At 31.6% G+C, this 24,405-nt stretch overlaps 1 protein-coding gene across 4 annotated transcripts in view; it reads right to left on the bottom strand.

The window, feature by feature from the left end:
* The window catches only part of LOC142323294 (uncharacterized), a 154,797-nt gene that overhangs the window by 10,082 nt on the left and 120,310 nt on the right, over positions 1–24,405 (bottom strand). For all 4 annotated transcript variants that reach the window (XM_075362754.1, XM_075362755.1, XM_075362753.1 and 1 more), the window contains 7 exons: positions 23,576–23,792; positions 23,282–23,463; positions 22,009–22,118; positions 21,028–21,174; positions 15,471–15,655; positions 10,155–10,399; positions 5,390–5,558 (listed from right to left, as the gene is read on the bottom strand). In XM_075362754.1, coding sequence (XP_075218869.1) covers positions 5,390–5,558; positions 10,155–10,399; positions 15,471–15,655; positions 21,028–21,174; positions 22,009–22,118; positions 23,282–23,463; positions 23,576–23,792 — 1,255 coding nt within the window. The remainder of the gene's footprint in view (positions 1–5,389; positions 5,559–10,154; positions 10,400–15,470; positions 15,656–21,027; positions 21,175–22,008; positions 22,119–23,281; positions 23,464–23,575; positions 23,793–24,405) is intronic.

Raw genomic sequence — 24,405 nt, 5'->3', positions numbered from 1 at the left:
TAATTATTTAAGTAAAATTTTTAAATATTACTCTGGAAAATTTATTGGAAATTATATCGTAAAACTGGACAAAGGCTAAGGGTGAGTAGAACACTCACCAGCCACCAACTGATCCCCGTAATTAGCATGTAAATAGCAAAGCTCTTAATATACTGGGTTAAATGAAAAGAAAAAAGAAAATATAACAACAAATTTATCAACATTGTTTGTCGAATGTAGAATAACATTGTACAAAGCTTATCAATATATGATGCAATAAAGTAAGAATTTCACAGAAAAGTAAAAATATAGAACAGAACTGGAAAAAAATTAATAAAAATACAAACAAAAAAAATCATAAAACTTTTACATGAAACAAGGTTCATTCAAATATTAACCAGAGTTTTTCCACGGACTGAGGAAGAGCAGGGAATGTGGTGGGGTGCTGCGGGTAGTTAGTTGGATATGTGTGTGTGGAAGGGAGCATCCGGCCAGCCACACCCATATGTCATATTCTCACATCAGTAGCAGAATGTCTATGGAGGAGGTATCATCGTCCACTGCATAATGAATTATAATCAGATTTATTGCCAATGAAGGTGTCAAATCCTCTGAAATTTTGACTCAACTCGAGGCACAATTCGAAGATGATACCCTGTCAAAGACTCAAGTGTTTCATTGGGCCAAAAAATTTTGAAGTGGCTGTGATGCAGTGAAGAATGAAAGTCGCAAACATCATCTGCAACTAAGCATCAATAACTAGACTTAAGTAGTTTGTGACCTTGTGGAAGGTGACCACTGCATAACTGTCACTGAAATTACATCAGAGGTGGGCATAAGTGTTGGGAGTGTGCATACAATGTTGTCAGACACTCTTAGATACAGCAAAGTGTCAGTGAGGTGGGTTCCAGGGTCTTCTCACTGAGGCACACAGAAATGTCCAAAAAGACATCTGCTAGCGGCTTCTGAATCACTTTAAGGGAGAATGAGGCATTTTTGGACTGCATAGTGACCTATCATAAAATTGCAGTATTTAACTATACCCTGGAAAGCAACACAACACGTATGGAGTGGTGGAAAAGTAGTGAGAGGGCACTGATCAAGGCCAAGAAAAGCTTGTCAGCTGGAAAAGTTTTGGCAATTGGGTTTTGGGACTCAAAAGGTGTGCTGCTGATTGTTTTCTTGCACGAACGAAGGATGGTAAATGCAGCAGTTATTGGATGACATTGGGCTGCTTATTGTAACAAACAATGCCAATTTGCAATGTCCTTCTCCACAATAACACAGGGCCACATACAGCAGCTCAGACTCGTGATAAACTTGGTAAATTTCATTGGACACATCTTGAACACCCATTATAAAGTCCAGTCTTGTCACCATGTGATTTCCAACTCTGTTTGATTTGCTGAAAGAAGCTTTAGGAGGGGAAAGATTTGAAGATAATGCTGCAATCAAGCATTATGTGTAAAATTAATTGTTGAGGCAGCCATCTTGTTTTTTTATGAGGGGATCAGAAAGCTTCCTATCTGGTGGAAAAAATGTATTTCTGTTGAAGGAAACTATGAGAAAAATAAGGTAATATATTTGTAATTTTATCTAATATCAGTAAAGCTATACAAAACAAGTAAACAAATTCCAGTTCAAATTTGAATGACCCTTGTACTTTGATTACCATAGAGATCAACACAGATTAGATTCAGAAAGTGGACCTGAGAAGTTCAAAATATCTTAGTTTTAGACAGTTAAAAACCCTCATAAAATAAATCTAAATCTTTACGGATAAATTAAATAATGGAATGATTGAAGGAAGTAATAATGAATGAATTAGAAAAAAGAATGAAAAATTTTAAGCTATAGTGTTGAACTATTAAATAGAAATAAGGACTTAGATGTCACTGAAAATACATGGAACCAACCTTGTTAAATATATGATGAAGAAATGTAACAGACTTTCAACTGCTAACCTTTATTGAATCCAAGCTTAACAACCTCCTTAATCAACAGTAGGAAATGCCAGCAGACAAATCCATTTAAAACATTTAGGATATATATACCAAAGAGATTTATCTACCGCTAAGATTTCTGAAGGAAATGAAAATATAATCGCCATGCATTTTTTAGTATTTAAATTCAAATAACTGGCCAAACACCTGCAGTTAAGTCTCTTTAGAGCAACCTGTGGCATATCAGAATCACTTGTACAGCTATTTTCTCTAAAAACCTACACATCAGCGAATGTCAAGCATTTTTAACATGTCATCTTGGATTCAAACCATGATATTTCACAGAACACTATAGAATTATTAACATAAGAATATGATTTAACATTTTGAACATTACCATACTGTTCTCTACTGGTAAGATGAGATCAAAAGATTTTAATAAATTTTTATTGGATCCAAAATTAATGAGTTTATTTAACAGCATCAACATTGAGACACATAGGGCTTGATTATTCCCCACAATGAGTTTTTGGGTGCAATAAGAATGGGGTTTCGTGGTGGCAATTGCAAATGGGACGGGTGATGCCTGTGAACCACAACTATCCAGAGACCTGGAAATTATTTATTTAGGAAATCACCCACTTGTAGAATACAATGAGCTGGAGCATTCCACAAAACTCTTCTTTTGAAGTTGAGGTATTAACCAACTTTCTAAGATTTGCAAATATCACCAACAATGTGCTAGTGGGGAAAAAAATTGTTCAAACAAGTACTGTGATGTCATCCTGGCCCATGTTATGACAGGTGGTGGATTCTTTTCTGATTCATGCACAAAATAAGTATTCTCCTTAGCTCAGAAAACAACATTCCTGTCTTACGAGCCATTTTCTCTTGTGTGGGATACATTTGGAAATCACACTGATAAAGCATGGCAGGCAGCAAAAAGCAGTTCATGTCTTCATCTGATAATTCATTTACAAAAGCTGGATTGAAATTGTTTCGTATTTTTTTAATATGACCCATGCATAACTGACTATATATTTTAAGTTTGGTCACTTGTTAATATTTAAATTTAATTGCAAACTGCTCAATTTAATTGGGGATAGCGACAAATATTTACACTCACATCTTTCTTCCACTATATGAGACTTGTCTTCAACACTGCAGGAAGCAAAGTCCTGTGTGTGACCTTGAGAAGGCAGGGATACTAACTCCAGAAAAAATTATTTCTTAGGAACCAAATACTATGTGACTTTCAAATAGTAGCAATATGTTAATTGTTAAATAAATAAATCATTATTCTGATGGTATACGAGGTGCGACAATAAAGTAATGAGACTGATTTTTCTTTGCAAGATATGGCAACCTTGCAGCTTGCGTAGGCACACCATCTTTGACCTTGGTCTATAAGCTACTTCTAGTCCAAGCGGCACATTGATGCAACTGCTAAGTCGTGAGTTGTGCTGTAATAAGTGAACACGTGTTTGTGTCTCTCGTCACAGAAATGAAACCGCAAAATATTGCGCAACAGTATGCCATTTCTTTTTGTGTTAAATTGGGTGAAAACGCGACGACAACTTATGGTAAGCTTCAGAAGGCTTTTGGAGAGGAGGTTATATCAAGAGCTCAAGTTTTTCGGTGGCATAAAATTTTTAGTGAAGGCAGAACGAATGTTGAAGATGAAGACTCCAGTGGACGACCATCAACCTCACGGACAGATGTCAACTTGGCCAGGGTGCGTGAAATCGCACGATCTGATCGAAGATTATCCGTGAAAATGATTGCAGAAAAACTCAATATCAATCTAGAAACGGTTCGTCTAATATTAACTGAAGATCTTGGTATGAGAAAGATTTGTGCAAAAATGGTCCCCAAAAATCTCACACAACAGTGAGAAACATGGAAAAATGTGGCAGCCGATCTGTTAGAGCAAACGGAAATCAATCCAGATTTGTTGAGCCGTGTTATCACTGGTGATGAAGGTTGGTTTTTTCAATACGATCCACAGACAAAATGCCAAAGTTCGCAATGGTGCTGAAAGGGATCACCCAGACCAAAAAATGCTCACATGTCAAAGTCAAAAGTGAAATGCATGCTTGTGTGCTTCTTCGATTCCAAGGGAATTGTTCATAAAGAGTAGGTGCCTCCTGGACAAACAGTTAACCAATATTTCTACAAAGAAATTTTAGAAAGACTTTGTAAACGAGTTCTTCGTGTCTGTGCCAACATTGCTGATAATTGGATTCTGCATCACGATAATGCGCCATCCCATATTGCTCTGTCAGTACAGCAATTTTTAACCTCAAAACAAATTTCAGTACTACCACAGCCACCTTATTCACCAGATATCGCTGCGTGCGACTCTTTTCTATTTCCAAGAGTCAAACTGGCGGCCAAGGGACACCATTTTCAAACAACACAAGATGTCCAAAAAGCTGTGATGAGGGACACAAACATGTGTTCACTTATTATAGCACAACTCACGACTGAGCAGTTGCAGCAATGTGCCGCTTGGACTAGAAGTAGCTTATAGACCAAGGTCAAAGATGGTGTGCCTACACAAGCTGCAGGGTTGCCACATCTTGCAAAGAAAAATCAGTCTCATTACTTTATTGTCGCACCTCGTATATTAAAAAATTACTACAAAATAATTCACAATTCAGAAGCTAGTTCTGAAAATTATTTTAGCACATATTATGTATATGTTGAATGGGATGCCGATAAATTATGTTTTTTTTCTCTTTTTAATTAGTATTATTTAGAAATTTATCAACAGTGTAATATTGATTCTGTAATAGAAAATCTTTTAATTGTTTGTTAAATAAATTGGCAAGAAGGTTTTTTAAATAGTTTGGAAATTTATTAAAAATGGCTATGGAAGAATAATTAGGCCCTTATAAGCAAAAGTATTCTATTGAGTTAATTTTTAAATATATCATCCAATTTACATCTAAATTTTACATTTATCATTGTAAATTGATGTCAACAGAAATAATCTGAAATTGGTTTACAGTGAACATAATATTGCCTTTGTGAATCACACCTCCAGGGTGTGTCACCTCGTAAGTGATCTTCAAGGGTGTTAGAGAAGGAGGTGGTGGAGAAGAAGAAAATTAAGTATAATAACTTCATTTATAAAAACTCTGAATCTCCTACACTAGATTGTAGTATCCAGCAAGGACATGAGTCTAGGGTAAACAGAAATAAGTTAAACAGAAAAATTTTCAACAGTCAATAGACTGGAAGAATCAAGAGAAAACACACTAAAAATGTTTTTTCCAAATTTGGCAACAATGAGGTATTGTTGAGTATTTCAACCGCTAAAATTTAATGAAGTAATGTGATGAGAGAATTTCTTGGTAAAAGATAATCTTCATATATAAAATGGGACAAGTTAACAAATCCTGGAAAACAAAAACGTATGACAAAAATAAGGAAAGTAATAAAAAAAATAAATATTTACAAACCTAGAAATGTATTTTGTTCATGACTGTCCAACAGCCAATTTAATGTCAGAATATACTTGCAAGTGGAAAGACAACAAAGCAGTTTGAATGTACGGTGCGGTTTGGTCATTAAAAGATGAGTTGCTTCCCTGCAGTTCTTTGCAACAATTCCTCCAAGTTGCCACACTTTCTGAAATCATTAGAAAAATGCAATTAGAAATATATATAAAAAAATTAATTTGCCACTTGTGAAAATTAAGCTAAAAAGAACAAATCAAACTTTATAACTTAGATTACTAAAACTATTAAAAAATCTCAAAAGAAGAAAAATTTTTCATAATCCTTAAATGATTTTACTATTTCTAACAGTAAAATGAAGAATAATTTCCACACGTAATTTCGCTTGCAAAGACAAAACCATGTTGAAATATCTTAGACATAGCGCATCAACTGTCATATTTACAAGTGCTTTACTATATGTAATAAATTCAAACTAAAACATTCTTGTACAAAAATGCATACAATGCTAAATGAAAATTTTTGTTTTTACTATTTTTAAAACAAAGTGAAACAAAAGCTGCAATAATAATAAAACAAATAAAACCATTTTAAAATTGTCCACAACATATCAATCGACTACTTTATCCACAGTCTATTTTATTTCATAAAACTGGAGTACAAAAAAAAGAAATGGAGTAAAGATTATAATTATAAAATGTAAATGAAATACATTCTCCACAATTTACATAAATCAGAACACTTTTAAATGGCATAGATTTTGTTCACAATCTGCTGTACCCCTACACCACAATGTTAGTCTAATGAAAGTGTAAAAGTAACAGTTTAATGACACATATGAAAAATTATTATATAACATTATTCTCATCACTACAAAATAAAAAAATTACATCAAATTATAACTAATTCGTATTCTAAGTTATTTCAGTTTAGCTTTATTTAGATATACTAAAAATAATTAAGTATTTTTACTAACAATTATGAAATATATTTGTAATAACAATTTTATTACACTTGGCAGATAGTAAAAATCTAGAATTTCTTTTATTTGAAAACCAAGGTTTATTATTATTAACAAACTTAAAAAAAGTAGCAGGTCTCAATTCTTTCTGTACTTTATTTTATAAATATATTTTTTTAAGCCTTATTTTTAACCAATTACATCAATTTCAGTGTTTTCTTTTCTTTTTTTTTTTCTAGAGAAATTTACTCTGCTGTCCCCACAGTAAATCACTTCCAAATAATTTAAGTTAACATTTTTTAACTTGTGGATGATTTAAAGATGATATTCTTTATTTGTTTGTCAAACTTAGTTGTTTTTTTTTTGTCATTTTCTAGTTTTGTTAAAGAACATACCCATACGATAGCAAAGACATTGGTTGCCAATTTATAATCTTCTTCAAAAATGTATTTGCTTTTTTTTACTTGTGCAGTGGAGAGGTGATGAGAGTGTTAATTGGTAGTCTCATTTAATAGATATTCATGCATTAAAGGACCAATCTTTTTTGAGCATCAACTAGAATTTACAAATTCCTGCATCCCAAATAGTTTAACTCACACTAATTAGTCATCGATCTATACCTTTTCTCTGCATTCCTTCTCTTATTTTTATCAGATACAGATTTCTATTGTATTTCTTATGAATGACTTTTTATTTTAATATGCACACCACAGGTCAACCCACATTTTAAATATAAATAAAACAACTAAACAGCTTTTTAATAAAATAATTTTCTTTAAAAAATGTTTAACTGATTTGAAAAATGCATAAAAAAATCTTTTAATATAAAAATAAACAAATTTTAAAATTTCAATTTTCTTATAAAGTTTTACAATTCTTCCTTAAATCGTGATTTTGAAGTCAGCATCAAATTAAAAATAAATAAGTTGTTAGTTTGTTTTTAATTTGACACTGATTTCAAAAAGTCAAAATTTAATAAAAAATCAAAAAAGCATAATTTTTTACTTAGTGCAGTTTTTGTAAGTCAGTTTTAACTTTTGAAAAAAGATATTGTGGCAAATGCATTTTTCCTTGATCCTAAACTCGCTTTCCTTCCGACTGAATCCTCTTAATATTCCACCAATATTTTAATCATTTCATTCTATTCTGTATCTCATTACAGTGTTTAATAGAGAAGTATTTCAGTGAGGATTTAACACCATTAAAATATCCATCTTCTTATGTTTCCTTACCCGCAAAGTGAACCTTTGTAACAACATTTTAGTTGAACATTCCAGTTTTTGTGCTTTTGAACTGTCTTGTTAAAGTTCCAGATATTATTTTACTTTTTTTAAATAACTGTACTTTCATTGTAATTAAATTTCATTGAAAATAAATCAGTATAATTATGATTATTAATATATCTTCTACTGAATGCAATTACCTCCTATTTTTTTTAACCGAGCAAATATTTCTGTAAATGCACAATCAATATTTCTGATATTAAAGCAGCAGTGATGTGAAACTGAGGTAATATTCTATACCAGCAAATGGAGATTTGGTTGATTTAGAAGATGAATTGGATTACAGAATTTTAAAATACTCGAAGAAGCAGCAAGTGGGAACAGTTCAGCCACCGAAAACTATTTTAGCATGTTTACTGAAGTAATGGAAGGCAGCAAATAATTGACTATTTGATATTCAGGCTTTTCTACACAGGTTAAACAGCCATCTATTGGAAATGAATCCCATCATGAACATACATAGAAAAACATAAAAGTGTGTGGTTTCAAGATTATAAACGATTTTTATGCAAATAAAATATTTACTGCAAAAAGTTCTCCCTACAGTTGAATCCAAAAGTACAGCTGTGGAAGGATACGGATTTGATTTAAAATTGTTTGATTTATGACCATTCTCCAAGAACAAATTAGTTCATTATAGCAGCTTCTGCTGTATTAACTCATAGTTTATCTTTAAGAATCAAATATCAAGTGTGAATTTCTTAACAGTTCATTTCCTAAACAGAGTAATGACTGATGCAAAACAGTGATCAATATAATAGGAACGAGTTATACTAAAATCAGTTCATATGTACTCTTGAGCTAACAAAATATTTTGCCTGATGTCCACTTCTAGGGAAAAATGAAGCCATACTGTAATTCTTGGGACTCAAATTAAGAGGTAAATTTGATAGTGTAATACTTTTTTTGACCTGAATTAATTGAATAGAACAGGTATCAGAGCTGTATCTTTAACAGTTCTGAGTAAATTGTTGCCAAGCCAAAATATTACAGTAGAAAAACCTCTTTTTAAGTCTTTTATAAATTAACTTTGTAAACTGCTGATAAACAAAAAAAAAGCTGATAACACAGTTATCAGCTTTTACTTTGTTGTTTTACTTTTTTGTTCAAAAGCTGTTGATTAGCTTTTGTGGGTTGTTTCTGATGCACAGCTTACACATACAACTTAATTAAAAATATTTATGATTTGATTTAAATATAATATTATTTTGTTTATTTAATTCAATGATTTTAATTGCACGTCCACATATCGTATTAATGATGTGCATGTGCACATACCGTATTTAATTTGCGTGGGTGTGGCAGTACTAACAGTGATGGTCAGCACCAACTAAACTAATGTAATTTCACAGCTTTCATAGAACAAATTTCACTTCTATGGTCGGCAGACTGGTGTAGCTGTGAAGCTTAACTCACCAGGTACCTAGTCAACCAGGCAATTGAGTTCAAGATCCAGTCAGACAGAGTTACTTTTTTTACACTTTAAATATTATTCATTTATTTAATTCTATCGCTCACCTGTGAGTCACGACATAGCAGAAGATTACAACAGCTGTATGTCAATGCTACCAATCTTTGATATATTAACTAAATTAAATAATTAATATTTAAAGTGTAAAAAATAATTTGGTTGGCACACCTGTGGAATTTCAAATTTCCTGGTTCAAGAGGACAAGGGAAAAAGGAAAATTCCAAGATGGCAGACTGCGGCACTAGCACTCCTTGTGATGACAAAGGGTACTACTGATGCAGTATGGCCACTTAGCCACTAGTTTAGAGCATTTTTGGGATGGGGGATGGGGGATGCGACTCTGCAAAAAACATTTTTGCAAATATTGTTATTTTTTAATTGTTAGCAAATGTGGCTAAGAAAAATATGACCTTATTCAGGTGATATCTGAGGATGACCTTGCTCTACAGCCTCACCCCCTTGATCTTTTAAGTTGAAAATTTAATAGCATCAATGTCCCATACATAGAAGTAATCTGACAAAGTTTGGTCAAAATCTGTCATAAGCATATGAAAATCCCCATCAGGTTTTTTGGGTTCCTTAGATGTCAAAACATCAAGATCCGGTGAAAACAGCATATGACCAAACTGGACTGATTACAATACTTTCCCTTCTAGAGCTATAGTGTTAAACAAGAAAGTAAAAAGGTCTCCAAATTTATACAAATTTAATTCTGAAAAAATTTATGTAAATATTGTTGATAGAAAACAAATGCAAGTTTCAAAAATTTGACATTAATTCAAAATAAAATAAACCAAAATATGCCAGTAAAACATTACCATTTTAAACAGAACAGAATAGATTTATTATCTATTTTATTGCTAAAATGAATGGTTCTGAATTTAAAAATAAACTATTATCTTGAAAATAACTGACCAGCTCATTAATTTCTTTCTCACAGTGTATCTTCTAATCAGCTATAACTGAAACTATATCTAAAACAAGATGGATCTTTGAAATGATGATTTCACCCTATAATGACTATAAATAAATATATAAAACAAGATGGATTACTCTTTGTTCTTCAGTAGTATTTTCTACACCAGAGAATATAATATATGGCCTTTTATTTGAAGGAGGAGGATTTGGATTTGTGATCGGTATGTCAAGTGCCAATTCTCTATTTTCTTGATCAGGATCTGGAGTGACAAGTGAAGAATTCGAAAGCCGAGGTCTTTTACGTCTATGAGTCAAAGGAGGGCTTGACTTAACTCTATCGTACGATTCTTGCATTACATTAATTGGTATTTTCCATGCAGCTGAAACAGAAAGAATCAAGTGAAATTAATATTATTGGATGCAAATTTTAATTAAACTAGAAAAAAGTTTTAACTACTTCAATGATAAAAGTTGTAAAGATCTTTCAGTAAGAAAAGCATGTTTTTTGATAGTAAAATTTTAAATTATCAAAATTTAATATTACTGTGGGTTTTACTTCTTATAAGTTTTACCACTTATAAGAAGTTTTTGTGTATATAATCTTAACCGATAGGTTCTATTTATATCTTTGTAACAATGGTAGAAATTAAAGTAACATGAGTGAATGTACAAGGCTATTTGAATGATATTCTTATAATTGTTTCAAATTTCAGGTATTTATAATGTAGCTGTTCAGTGATAATATGCATAACATGTTTATATATTTCATGTAATTCTGTTTTACTTGCAGCCTTTATTTAACATCTATGTATATAAAACATGTTGTGAATGATTCATAATCAATGCCCCTCAAAACTACTGAATATAAATTGATGAAAATTTATATGCAAGTTCTGATGGTGTAAGTGCACACGAAGAGAAGAGTTTTTGAAATTCCAAGTTTAAAGGGTTAAAATGGATCTGTGAATTTTATGAAACCAGACTATTTTTTTAATTTCTCAGTAACAAATGAAGATATCAACTTGATGTTTGGTATATGTATTCTTCACATGAATAGCTAAAAACCAATTTCTAAATTTTTTTAATCTGACCTTGACAGGGGTGAAGGAAAATAAAAGATATTTTCAATAATTACAAATTTTCCTCATTTTTGACTAAACTAAACAAGATATTCACTAGATTTGGGCTTGCAAACATATCTAAAAACCATTTTTTATTTTTATTTTGATTCTGTTAAGGGATGCGACGATGTATGGTGGCTCAACCAAAAGAGGCACTGCCACTGCTATTGTACGTGCAAAAAAAAAAGTTTAATTTAAAAAAGAAACTAATCATTTTTACTCATATGAAGGAGGGGTGGTAACCACCCAGCTATAACTATTACTTTTAAAATAGAAGCCTACTATTTTGAAACCCACATTCACTCAAAGTTTCGGGTCCTATACTGACCAAACTGTTGCTTAGAAGAAGTTACAATACGTTATTTCTTTTAATAAATTGAACAGGCTTTAATTTTTATTTATCATTATTATTCTCACAAGCAAGAGTTTAGTGAACACAAGGGAAGAGCAAGCGAAGTAAGCCATGACCTGCTACATATCCTCTGCCTGCAATTGGAAACACAAGTAAGCATATAGTGATAGTGAAACCATGATGGGGATGCTAGTATACTATATGGTAAGGTTTTGATTATTCATGCTCGGATCATCTAGAACACCTGGTTAACCATGAATATTTTATTCTTTATTAGTAGGTTGGTCAAATATAAACCAGATTTTTGTTTTTAACATTTAATATGGAATAAAAGTAAAACCATATATACGAGGTGTGATCAAAAACTACGGTGAATGAATTTTTATAGCGGCAACTGCCGACGCTACATCCATATGCTGTAATTTGTCCAATAGCGTGATCAATTGAGACAGGCAGGGACAAGTTGTAACACGTTCGAGCTTGCCAGTCAGCTGCCAGAGCCGCTAGAGTGAGGTTGTGTTTATCGTGTCTGTCGCGCAACATGGATTTTGAACAACGCATTAACATTAAGTTTTGTTTTAAGTTGCAAAAGAGTGCCAAAGAAGCTCACGAAATGTTAGAATCGCTGTACGGCGATAATGTGGTAACTTTGAAGACTGTGTACAAGTGGTATGACTGATTTAAAAATGGAAATGAGTCTGTTGAAGATGAGCAGTGTGCGGGACGTACAGTAACCTCAAAAACAGTTGAAAATGTGTAAAAAGTGGAAACAATGGTTCGTTCAAACAAGCGAATGACTATTCGAGAGCTATCGGAATACCTTAACATCTCATACGGATCCGTTCAAAGCATTTTAACTTTTAACGACGTACGAAGAAAGAAAGTGACCAGAAAAATGGACCAATGGCTTCCTTCTTCACCACTTCCTGGTGTCACACTCTCTTCTCATTCGCGAGTTTTTGGCCGAAAAAAGTGTTCCTGTCTGTCCACATCTCCCATACTCACCGGATTTAGCACCATGCGACTTTTGGCTCTTCCCAAAAATTAAAACTTTGCTTAAAGGAAAACGTTTTGACACCATTGCTGACATTGAGAGGGCGACGACTGAGCAGCTGAAAGCCCTTCCGAAAGACGCCTTCCAGAAATGCCTCCAGTCATGGAGTCAACGTTTGGATAAGTGCATTGCTAGCCAAAGAGAGTACTTTGAAGGAAATTAAATTGAATTCTATGTAACCTTATTACTTTTTTTAATAAAAACTTATTCACCGTATTTTTTTATCACACCTTGTATATTTCTTTTCTATGCAATCTCCCAGAAGTTCTAAACAATTTTTCCAATATATGGGGTGCTTGTCTGGGATCTGGGATCCTTATTCATAAAGTTTCAGCACATCTTTCTTTTCTTTTTTTTTTAAGCTCCGGATCCACCGTTAGGCATTCTTCAGAGGATGAGATGAATGATTTGTAGCGTGCGTGAAAATGCCATGCCTGACTGGGATTTAAACCTGGAACCTCCGGATGAAAGGTCGAGATGCTACCACTCGCGCCATGGAGGCCGGCAAGTTTCAGCACATGTCAAAAGTAAAGTACACAAACCTCTTTACTTTGTTGTCCCAAACAAAAAGGAATTACAAGGGGATAAATCTGGGCTGTAAGAGAGATGTTTTATGGTTTTCCAGTAAGTTTCTTCCAATTTAACCTGAATGCTAATGGCTGCATGAGACCTGGCATTGTCATAAAGGGAAATCACATCTTTGATTGTCTGATGGCATCTTTATTGATGTAGGTAGCTTTCACTTTATCAAAGGAGTGGCAGAAATGCCACAACATTCACAATGCAACGTTTGTGAAGAAAATTATTGAGAAATATGCATTTTCAGTCCCAAAAGACAGTTTGCAAGGACTTTTCCAGGTGATGGACATATATTTGTTTGTACACTTCAAGGCTCTCCACGCCTATGTCACTCTATAATCACTGATTTCGACTTGGGAGTATAGCGATTGATTCAAGTCATAATGATGGACATATGACTATTTGATGTAAAAAATTATTTTCCTCTCATCAAAGCCAATTCAAAAGCCTTACAAAAATTTTGTGTAGGTCTGTTACTGATTTTGGGCCAAAAGTCTTAGAACCCATCTCACGCAGACTTTGTGATAATGGAATGGGTACTTCCATGACCGATATTCACTTCCAAATCAATTTCATCGACCATAATTGATCAGCTTCAATGAGTTCATGGATTGATTAAATGTTATCATCCATCACATTCATCCTCGAAAGCTTATTGTAGTTTGTAATTCTCATTTTCTACAGCTCCTGTGCCCACCTTTAAATTTGCTGGCCTGGTTGTAGACTTGACTACCTGACACCATATCCCTGAACTGTGCACACAATCTAGTTAATATTTAAAAGGATCTATCGCCCTCATTCATGAGAAACTTCATGATAATATGTTGCACAACTGATGATTGAGCCTCTTGCTTTGACATGATGCCACTGACTAGAGAGACATGAATGGAGAGGTAGCTGGAATATCCATCTCCTTCTGACCAATATCTCTCCCACCCCCGCCAACTCATGTTTATATGCAAGCTATGAGGACTAAGATTGTTTTTATATTTAACTGATCCTCTTAGTTTAAAAAAAATTTATCGAAAGAATCTTTCAGTACTCTGAACAAAATCTCTTTAAATTATTAATATTAAATGACTTGTTTTCAAAATAGTGGAATATTTTCTTCCATATGACCTTTTGGATATAATCAGTAGCATCTTCTTCAGTGTAGTTGCCAGTACTGGTGTTAAGATTTCCATACAACAGTTCTACCACTATCTCCATTGAGAAAATGTGTTAGTTATCTGCAAAGTCCTATAGAAGAAGAAGTTTTAGTATTTTGAAAGAGTCATTTAATATTTAATAATTTCTAAGTGTTGTGATGATTTGTAATGTTAAAAAAAATTCTTCACCTAATATTCAGGGGATTAGTCAAAATAATAAAATAAATTAATTCAATCTATTCACAGAAAGGTTTCAAAAAAAAAGTTGATGTATTTTTTCTATCTGAACACCTACTGAAAACCAACAAATTTTTAATAATTTAGGTTACAATCTGACTGCTAACTGCAATAGGCAGAGAAAAAATGGGAAGAAGCATGGTATCCTGTCTGAGAATTTTACCTTAATAAAACCCAAATGTTATCTCATAAACACTGAAACATCTTTTAAATATCGCTTAGTAGAAGTAATTCTCCTGAATACAATATTGATATGTATATATATATATATATAAAAGAATAAATTACATAAAGGATGCTATAAATAATTCTGTTTTTTCATTATTAAAGCGTTACCAATATTCATCACTTACATCAAATACTATTCTTACTAGGTACCTTAATACACAGCTTATAGATTTATTAGTAGATGATGGGATCAGATCTGTCTTTATCAGTGCTGTAAACTTAAATATGTTTATTAGTAAACATTAATTCCATTATAAGGATTTCACCAGTATTCTTACAGTCTTTGACTACAAATAATGTATCATCCCATTTTTTGTTAGTTATTACTAGTATTATGTTATTAGCAAATTTATCCAAAAAGGTGACCACCATAATAACAGAGAATGGTTTGATAGATCATACCGCTTGATCTCCAACTGTCAAAGATGGTAATGATCTCTTAAACAAGAATATCTACTTCTCAAAGTACAATACCTACCTGATTTATAAAATCACTTACAGACAATAAATTATTAGATCTGCTAAGAAATTAAAATTGAACTTCTTGACGAAACAATTTTTGTTAAATTAAATCCAATCTTAAACTTAGTTAATACATCTTACATTTAAGTAATAAATTAAAATAAAATAACTTTTCATGATTAATGTTTTTTTACAAGAATTATTAAATGTCCATATTAGTTAAGTAAATAAAAAAAAAAAAATGAAATAACTAACACATAAATCTTTTACCCATTAAGTGAGGAACAAGGGCATAGTCAATTCGAAATGGGTTGCCCAGGTTGAACTGTTGGTATTTATGAGAATCAGCCTGCTGTAAACACGAGTAATGGCCAAAGAGAATCTCATTTAACCACTGAACATTGACAACAGATTTTCCCCATTCTCTTGCTTTTCTATATTTTTCTCCATCAGGCCTAAATATTAAAAATAAAATAATTTAGTCAGATCAAAATGCACATAAATATATCTATTCATATTGCATCATTAAATAAAAACTCATGTATCATTAAAGATTGACTTAGAACAATTTAGTTCATACTCCTATTAAAAGTTAATTTTAAACAAGAGAAATTTACTAAAAAAATTTAATTTTCTTTTGTATTAGCTGAAAATATATTTTTGAGAAAGTTCAGTCATTAGAAATATTTACAGTACACCTTCACAGTGACCATTATTGTCATATTTGCTGTCACTTCAGTACTTTGATTTTTCTTGTGCACATGCATTTTTTATGAATTTTCATTATGGATTCTATAAAAAAGATCAGGTAAAGCAAGAAAAAAGAAGTAAAAAAAAACTGAATCTACTTGTATTAGATATGCATCAAAGATTTAATAAACAAGTTTGTTTTACTAAAGGTAAAAATAACCTTTACATAATGGCTCTTCATACTTCATAACCCTCACTCCAAAGATAAGAATCTTAAAAACTGTATAATTGGTCACACTGTCACTGGAATAAATATACAATCATGTTACTCAAATCTTCAGGACCTGCTGAAAAAAGTTCTTTTTTTCTTTACTTTAATTGCAATCTTTTTCTAATAGAATATTTTAGCTCAGCGTATTCTGTAGATACATTGATGACAGCAAGGCTAGAAATTAATAACCAAAGAAGAAATGGAGAAACTTAAGTTATTTTGGAGGCTAACTGTTAACTAAGGATAAGAAGTATTATAACAGAAGGTGTAAAAAACAAGTGCAGGATGATGCAAGAAAAACTAGAAACCATATGGAAATGGGATGAGGATTTATTCAAAACACATAAAAGAAAATGAAGGAAAAATGAACTGGATCATAGACTGTGACAAATTAAGCACTAGTATAATGACCTTCAAACCAAGTTTTAAATTAAACAATTGATTACTTCATATAGAACAATGCATTACAGAACCAAGTTTACATATGTAAAGTTGCAGTAATCCCTTTGATTCCATGTACTGAAAGTATTAACAAAATATACTTCAATTATAATTTAAATCAGAATGTATAAAATAAGCAAGTTCACTTATACCTCTGAATATTTTTATATTCATTGTTATTGTTGTAAGTGTATGATAGATGCCAGAACTGAAATGGTTGTAAGCAAACTGTCATGTGGTACAAGTCATTTCTGAGACTGATATGGTCATTCTCAAAACATCTCTAGCCACTTACTCAGACAAGAGAGAAGTGTGTGGTGGCCATTGCCTTCTTCACCGAGATGAATAAACTGTTATACATCAGCATGTCAAGCCCACCAAAGGGCAGAAGGTATAGGTGACACCTTTACTATATTCACCATAGAGATTGAGACAAGTGACTTTACAAAATGATACTAGTGTCATTAATATACAGAAATAATTACAATTTATTTGTGAATAAATAAGTAGTAGGACTGACTGATTCGACAGACATATTGAAAGAGGAAAAGGAATTAGTCTATGTTTCTTAGGTAGGAGAAAGCATTTGGTAAAATAAAATGAGAAAACATGAAAATACTAGAAAGGATGCATAGATAGGAAATTATTAGAATTTAATATGTAATAGGAAGAAATTACAAAGATAAAGGTTGTACAGAGTGAATAGATAGAACTGGAAAGAGGAGTAAGCTAAGTGAAATAGTTAAATGTGTTGGTGATATATAAAGGGAGTAGCAGTAGTAATTTAACTTTTTTAATAACTTTTATCTTTTTACTTAAAAGTGTTAGTTTAGTTAAAAGTTGGTGTTCATAATTTATTCAATTTGTCGTCATGCCACATAGACATGACATTAAGAGAAAGAATTGCTTTGCTAGACAAAATAAAAAGTTATCCACCAAACACTGGTCAGCGTAAACTTAGAGAACTACTGGAAGCATCAAAAACTTCAATAGCTCAAATTTTACAGCTCTTCGCAGTGAATGGTCTAACAAACGTGAAGGAGAAGGAACTTCTCAAAAAAGAAAATGTGAAGGAAAGGACCCTCGCTGATAAAGCTTTAAAAGAATGGTTTTCTATCGTTACTAGTTGAAAAGTAACTGTCAGTGGTCCTATGCTAAAACAAAAAGCAGAAGAGCTTGCAAAAAAATTGGGACACTGGGTTCAAAGCAATAGACGGTTCGTTGTCGTGTTGGAAATGGAGACGTGAAATAAAATTTAAAAGAGTTCATGGTGAAAAGGCAAGTGCCGATACTGACAGTGCCAAATCATGGAAGACTTCTAAACTTCCTGAAAATAATGAAGAAATATTCACCCAATGACATCTATGATGCAGATGAAACAGGCCTGTTTTATCGCGCTACGCCGGATGGGTCTCTGCTACAAACACATTGCATTATCTGGCTGAAAAAAAAACCAATGGATTACTGTCCTTTGTTGCACGAATATGTCCGGCAGTGACAAATTAAAACTTCTCATTATTGGTAAAGCAGGTAAACCACAATGTTTTAAGTGGGTTAGAATGGAGAGTTGCCTGTGCACTACTATTTTAATAAAAAGCCTGGATGACAAGTTTAATTTTTTGTGATTGCCTGAGTGCTTGGGACAAAGAGTTACAGAAAAAATCAAGAAAGATTTGCCTGTTTGTTGATAAATGTGCTGCCCATCCTAATGTAGATTTACAAAACATTCAAATTGAGTTTCTGCCACCGAATACAAGTTTAATTCAACCGCTTGACATGGGAATAATTTTTAATTTATTTACTGAAGTAAACTAATAAGTTACATTTTACAAGAAATTAAAGGAAATATGTTGACTTACTCGGCTGCGGCTAAAGATGTTAGTGCACGTGTAAATTTGTCGCAGGCAATTCAGTTCTTAGCTGATAGTTGGGATGAAGTAAGAAGTAGCACTATCAGAAATTGCTTTGCCAAAACTGGTTTAAAAGTCAATGCCGATGATGATACTGAAACAATTGATACTGATGACAATGACTACGTTTTTTTGCAGCACCAGGTTCAAAATTTTGAAGAGTTTTCAAATATAGATGAAAAAATACAATGCTATGATGAGAATGAAACCAGTGATGAGATAATTAAAAACATTACTGGTACTACGATATTATTAGTGTATAAATACTTTCAACAGCTAAACGAGATTGAAGAAGATGAAGACGAACCCAATAACAAATGCGTATCTACATAAGATGAAAAAAATTCATTGATGAACTTACATCAATGCAGTATTTTGTACAAGAAGGCAGTGAAGGAAGCCTGCTAGAACTACGATCTGTGCAAACTTTGTAGAACGCCAAGTATTAAAAGGAAGACAACAAAGCAAAATAAAATAATTTTTTCAAAAAGTTTAAACAAGTAAGACATTAAAGTATTTTTTTAATTTACTGATTATAAAGAGCAATCATTACTGTATTTTGTACCTCTATTTTGTTTATCAATCGTTTTATTTATTTTGTGTTTTTTTTTTAATTGTGTAATGTAACTATTCAGTAATGCATTGTACCAGAATAGCAGTTTTTTAAATGTAATAGGCCTGTTTTTATATGTAGCTATGTAATATAAAAGGATAGTAAATAATGTATTGTATTTTATTAGACATGTATTGTACGGTAGAGTATTTCAATTTTTATTATGTTGTAATTTATAAGACTGTTCATATAATCTTAATATTAGAAATAAAATTCAGAATAGTAAATTGTAATTCAACTTTAATAATTAGAATACATCCGTCTACTGTATTTGTGCATTGCTCCACAATTTTCATTAATCTCGATTAATAAGGCCATTTAGCCCTGGTCCTGAAGTTGTCCGATTATCTGGAATCTACTGTATTTCTAAATTTATGTTTATATCAGAAATAGAATATTTATTGTTTATTAGAGATCTGCCATATTAGATAACCCTAATTTATTATTTTTGTACTTTGTATAATGTTCAAAAAATCTAGATTTAAAGGATTTATTTATTTTTCCTATATAAATACCATCACAATCATTAAATTTAATTTTATAAATTCCACACACATTGTTTATTTTAATATTTTTTTTTTTTTTTAATATTTTATTATGTGGTTATTGGGTTTGTATGCTGGTTTAAATATTTTCTTTATTGTAAGTTTTAGTAATGTTTTCAATGATATTATTAGTGTATAAATACTTATACATTTTTTTCACTTTTTTGTGTCTTATAAAGTTTTGTTTGTACGGCAGTTATTTTGATATTGTGTTTAATTATTTTCGTGAAAGAATAAGAATTAACACAAATGATCGAATGTGCAGATATACCTTCATCATCAACCAAGCAAATTTAAATGAGAACTGGAGAACAGCAAGTAAACAAAACAGAATCCCAATTTGCCACCTTTGACCATGGGGATCACACATACGTCATCTACTTTGGAGAAAGAAGAGGAGGAAATAGTACCAGCACGAGAGAACGTACTGGAAGATATCTTCAGCTCAATGGTGTGGGACTTACAGAGATATGTCACTACGCAGAAATACTGTCTGGAATCATGGAGATTTCTGTATGGAATACAATAATTTCTAAGCTGTAATACTAGGTGTGAAGAAATAATCATATTTCTGTATTCCAGGACGAAATACACAACAAATGCCCTAATATTGTAAATCTTCTGTGTAGTGCAACATTGTCGTCAACTGTAATATGTTGAACCATAGTTAGTTTATATGGCTTCAAGAGCAATCGTTTATGCAATATGTACCACATTTGTATGTGGAATGCCAGTCTCACATGATGCACTTCAAGTTGATTTCTTTGGGCTGTGTGCAAAGCTTTCTCTGAGTTCCACAGCAGCTTCAAGGATGCACAGGCATCCTAGTGATTTTGAATATTTAACAGAACAACCTGACTCAATGAAGGTTTGGTGCCAAGAGTAAATTGTATGCCTACTAGGAAGCTCCCTACCATACTCTGTATGAAAATTACATTGAACTACAGTTGCTGGCTGCAAATCGTGAAATCAAAACACACAGAGAGCATGTTCCGCACCTGTAAATATATACATTTTTAACAACACTGGTGACAGTGTTGGTGACCAATTCAGTACCAATGAACTATGCGAGTGATGTGTTTTGCTATGAAATGAGACGTCAACCAAATCTGTAAGTTATAAGTTATCTATGCTTTTAAATTTGTGAAGTCCTTTTTGAATCACCTGATATATATATATATATATATATATATAAAGTAATAATTTTTCATTTATGAAAATTCAAGAAAAATGACAAAAAATATTACTACACACCTTAAAAATCAATATATGCACTTTTTATTACTTCTATACAAATAACTTGCATGGTATTAATATTACCAGAATATGATTTATGATAACATAGACAGCAGATTACCTTCGACACACAAGAATATGATTATGGGATGAATAATAGCTGGTAGTTTTGGCACCGACGGTCTCAATCATTTTTTTAACTCTAATGCGTTCCTCGCCTTCAAATCCTGAATAACTTATAACCAAATTACGACATGGCTTCTCATCACTAGAAAAAACGAAAACAATAATTTTAAAATAAATTAATATCATAATAATTATCATTATAACTTAATCAGAACATAACAATCCTTTACTGGTCTCACTAGTATTCTTTAGTTATCTTGATCTTTCGTAATCTTATTCGATTCTGTAACATCCATGTTTGCAACATCATTGATTGTTTATTTTTCCTTCCATCTACTTTTTGGTCTTCCTCTTAGTTTAAATTCATTGAAAGTACTCTCTTTCATAATATATTTCACCATTCTGTCTTTCTTAATCCTGTTTCATTTTTTCTAATTTTTCAGTTATCTTCAAGAAGTCTAAGAGATTTCTCATACTGTATTACAGCTTGTTCTTTAAATTGCAAGCGAAGAGGGTTAAATACTATAATTATCAGAGAAATAAACTGAATTAGTTTAGCTGTACCAAAAATGATTATCATATGAACATTTGTTGGATCTGCTATGCACCATATTTTTCTTCAGACTAGATGAACTTAAGTAAACTATTCTGAAAATTTTAAGCTCTATGATGTGAATTAATAATCACAAATATGTTAATCCTAGAAAAAACTTTTATTGGAATTTCAATGCACATATTAGGTCATAAGATTTCAAAATGAGGCTGTATACTTCAGGTTTACAGAATGCTTAACTTTAATTAATAGCTTAAAATTTGGTGATCCACAGACAACAGAAGATATAGCAAAATCTCAAAAAAAAGAAATTAACATCTCATTTATTTGTTATGGCATCAGATAACCTGAAACACACAGCATGACAGAGAGTCCATGATACAGCAATCATACAATGAATTTAACTTTCTTATATTGAAGTACCTGAAAGGTGTAGGAAAATGTAGAGCAAGCCATGGTGGAAGAACTTGTTGTTTTAATGTTATATCGCTCAACCAATCGGCAGTGATACAACGTTTTCCATCTCGTAATCCCTGAAAAAGAAATTTAAACAAGAATTGTATAACAGAAACTTATACCATGCAGTTATACTAAGCATATTTGAATGTATGTAATAATTATACCAGTCATAAATTTAAGAAAGACCTGGTAGTTTTGGGAGTAAAATAATGCTCTTACAAATAAAAATTATTTTGAAATTTAATTTAGTAAATTCAATTTACAAAAGTAAATGGATAAAAAGTAAAAAATAGCACAAAGCATCTTTCTGACAACAACATATGCTTTTAAAGCATAAGATACAAGCAATCATACAGTTTATGATATCATGATATGTTCTCTGTAAGATCCATCAAAATACAATTTTACAACATTAATTTTTTATACATCTAAGCAGAAGTAAATATAACCAAATTTGTTCGCTAAATTCCAAAAACACATTGTACTTTATGTTTACTTTACATTAAATGTTATTTAAATATTACCATACTTAAGTATTTTATTAATTAAAATGATGAACACTAGGTAAACATTTTTTTAAACATATTCTTTTGTTCAGATTTATTTATTATTTTTCATAATTATTTTGTATATGATCAAACTGCAGTTAGCTGTTTTTTACATTTACAACTGCTGTTCCTTCAATTACATTTGTATCATAAACACAATACTTCAGATTACTGAACTCAGATTGGTATTATGATTACAGAGTTCATCTTATCCTTCACAAGTTTGCACAAATCCAAACATTAAGTAAAACACAGATTTGGACTACATAAAACTATACTGTACAAAATATCTTGAAATATTATTACTACAGTAGTCTCTCCAGGTTTCAAAAAACTTGATTTACTCTCCTCCTTTTTTAAGATCCACTATTTACAATTGTAGAATGACATAAACAAATACCACTAAGTATTTAACTTACTGTATATAATTAAGAAATGAACACAGCAAAAATTTTCAAAAATAGTTCTCTGAGAATACTTGCTACTATTTAAAACTGCAGTATATTATATTTGGCTTTCAAGAAAGCAAAATTTCAGAACTTCTGAATAAAATCTTCAGCCTCTATCTTTACATATTTTTGAAGATTTCCTGAGATCAAAAGAACAAACTTACATTCAGGAATAAACTACAAGCTCAGATTTCCCACGTTTTTCAATAAAATAATTAACCATGATAAATTAATTCTTACTTGCTGTACAAGAGGATGTTTTTGTGTTTGGCAAAGAATGTGTGTCACTCTCAGCGAATAACTTGCTTCAACATCTCCTCCATTCTCTGTTATCACACGCTGCCAAAGATGCACATCATACCCATTTCGGTCATATTCAACTATCAGGAATATACACCCCAAAAGGCACATATCTGGTGGTACTATACAAGCAAAAAAAATCAATTAGAAAATAAATTAATTTCTATAAATATTTTTTAAAAATTACTTACAATTTTTACTATAAAACAAATGTATACAGAATATTTTACTTACATTTCAAGTTTGGATTATGACCATAAAAGTGAGCACGTGGTTGAGCAGGTCCTGGTGCTGGAGTAGCAGCAGCACTTTTAGCAAGAACAGCAGCAACCCTGGCAGCAGTTTGAGTATATGGAGACTTTGTACCTGAAACTCCTGCACCTGGTCCTCCTCCAGGTACATGAGTGTTGTGAGTATTAGGTACATTTCCGACATTACCTAATGTTGTTCTCTGAAATCATAAAAGAAATCAAATATAATTATAAAAAAATTAACAATCCAAGTTTTAAAAATACAAATTCATATTTTTATTCTAAAACATAAATTCACATTTAAAAGTGTTAGTTATTCCAACCGATAGTTAATTAATAAAGTATTGTCTATTGTAATATCTATTGTCATATTTTTAATCTTTTGATGTAGATATATAATTTTTGATCGACTGATATTTTACACTAATACACATTCTATCAACCAGATGGATTCTACTTTTGTGTATGACTAATAAACAAAAGTAAATCCCTGCTGCTATCTAACTTATAGCAGCATTTTTATTTATTTTAAAAAAATAAACTGAAACTTATTTATTTTTTCAAACATAATGCTAAAAGATTTCTGAGGGTAAAATGATTACTTTCTCTATAGGTAATGATGCCTTAATGTAAATGTATAAACATGATGTACTTGTTTTTATTAAAAAATAATAGAAATTTTATGAGTTGTAATATAATTTTCAATTTGTTATAAAATCCCTTGAGCTACTGCAATATTTTTAACATCTCCCAATATTTCTTTATATGCTCATTTTCAGAATAATAAATAATCTTAAAATGCAAAAATATGGT

Source organism: Lycorma delicatula, chromosome 4 (genome assembly GCF_047948215.1).
Source record: "Lycorma delicatula isolate Av1 chromosome 4, ASM4794821v1, whole genome shotgun sequence".
NCBI lineage: Eukaryota > Metazoa > Arthropoda > Insecta > Hemiptera > Fulgoridae > Lycorma > Lycorma delicatula.
This window is presented reverse-complemented; position numbering and strand designations above follow the sequence as displayed.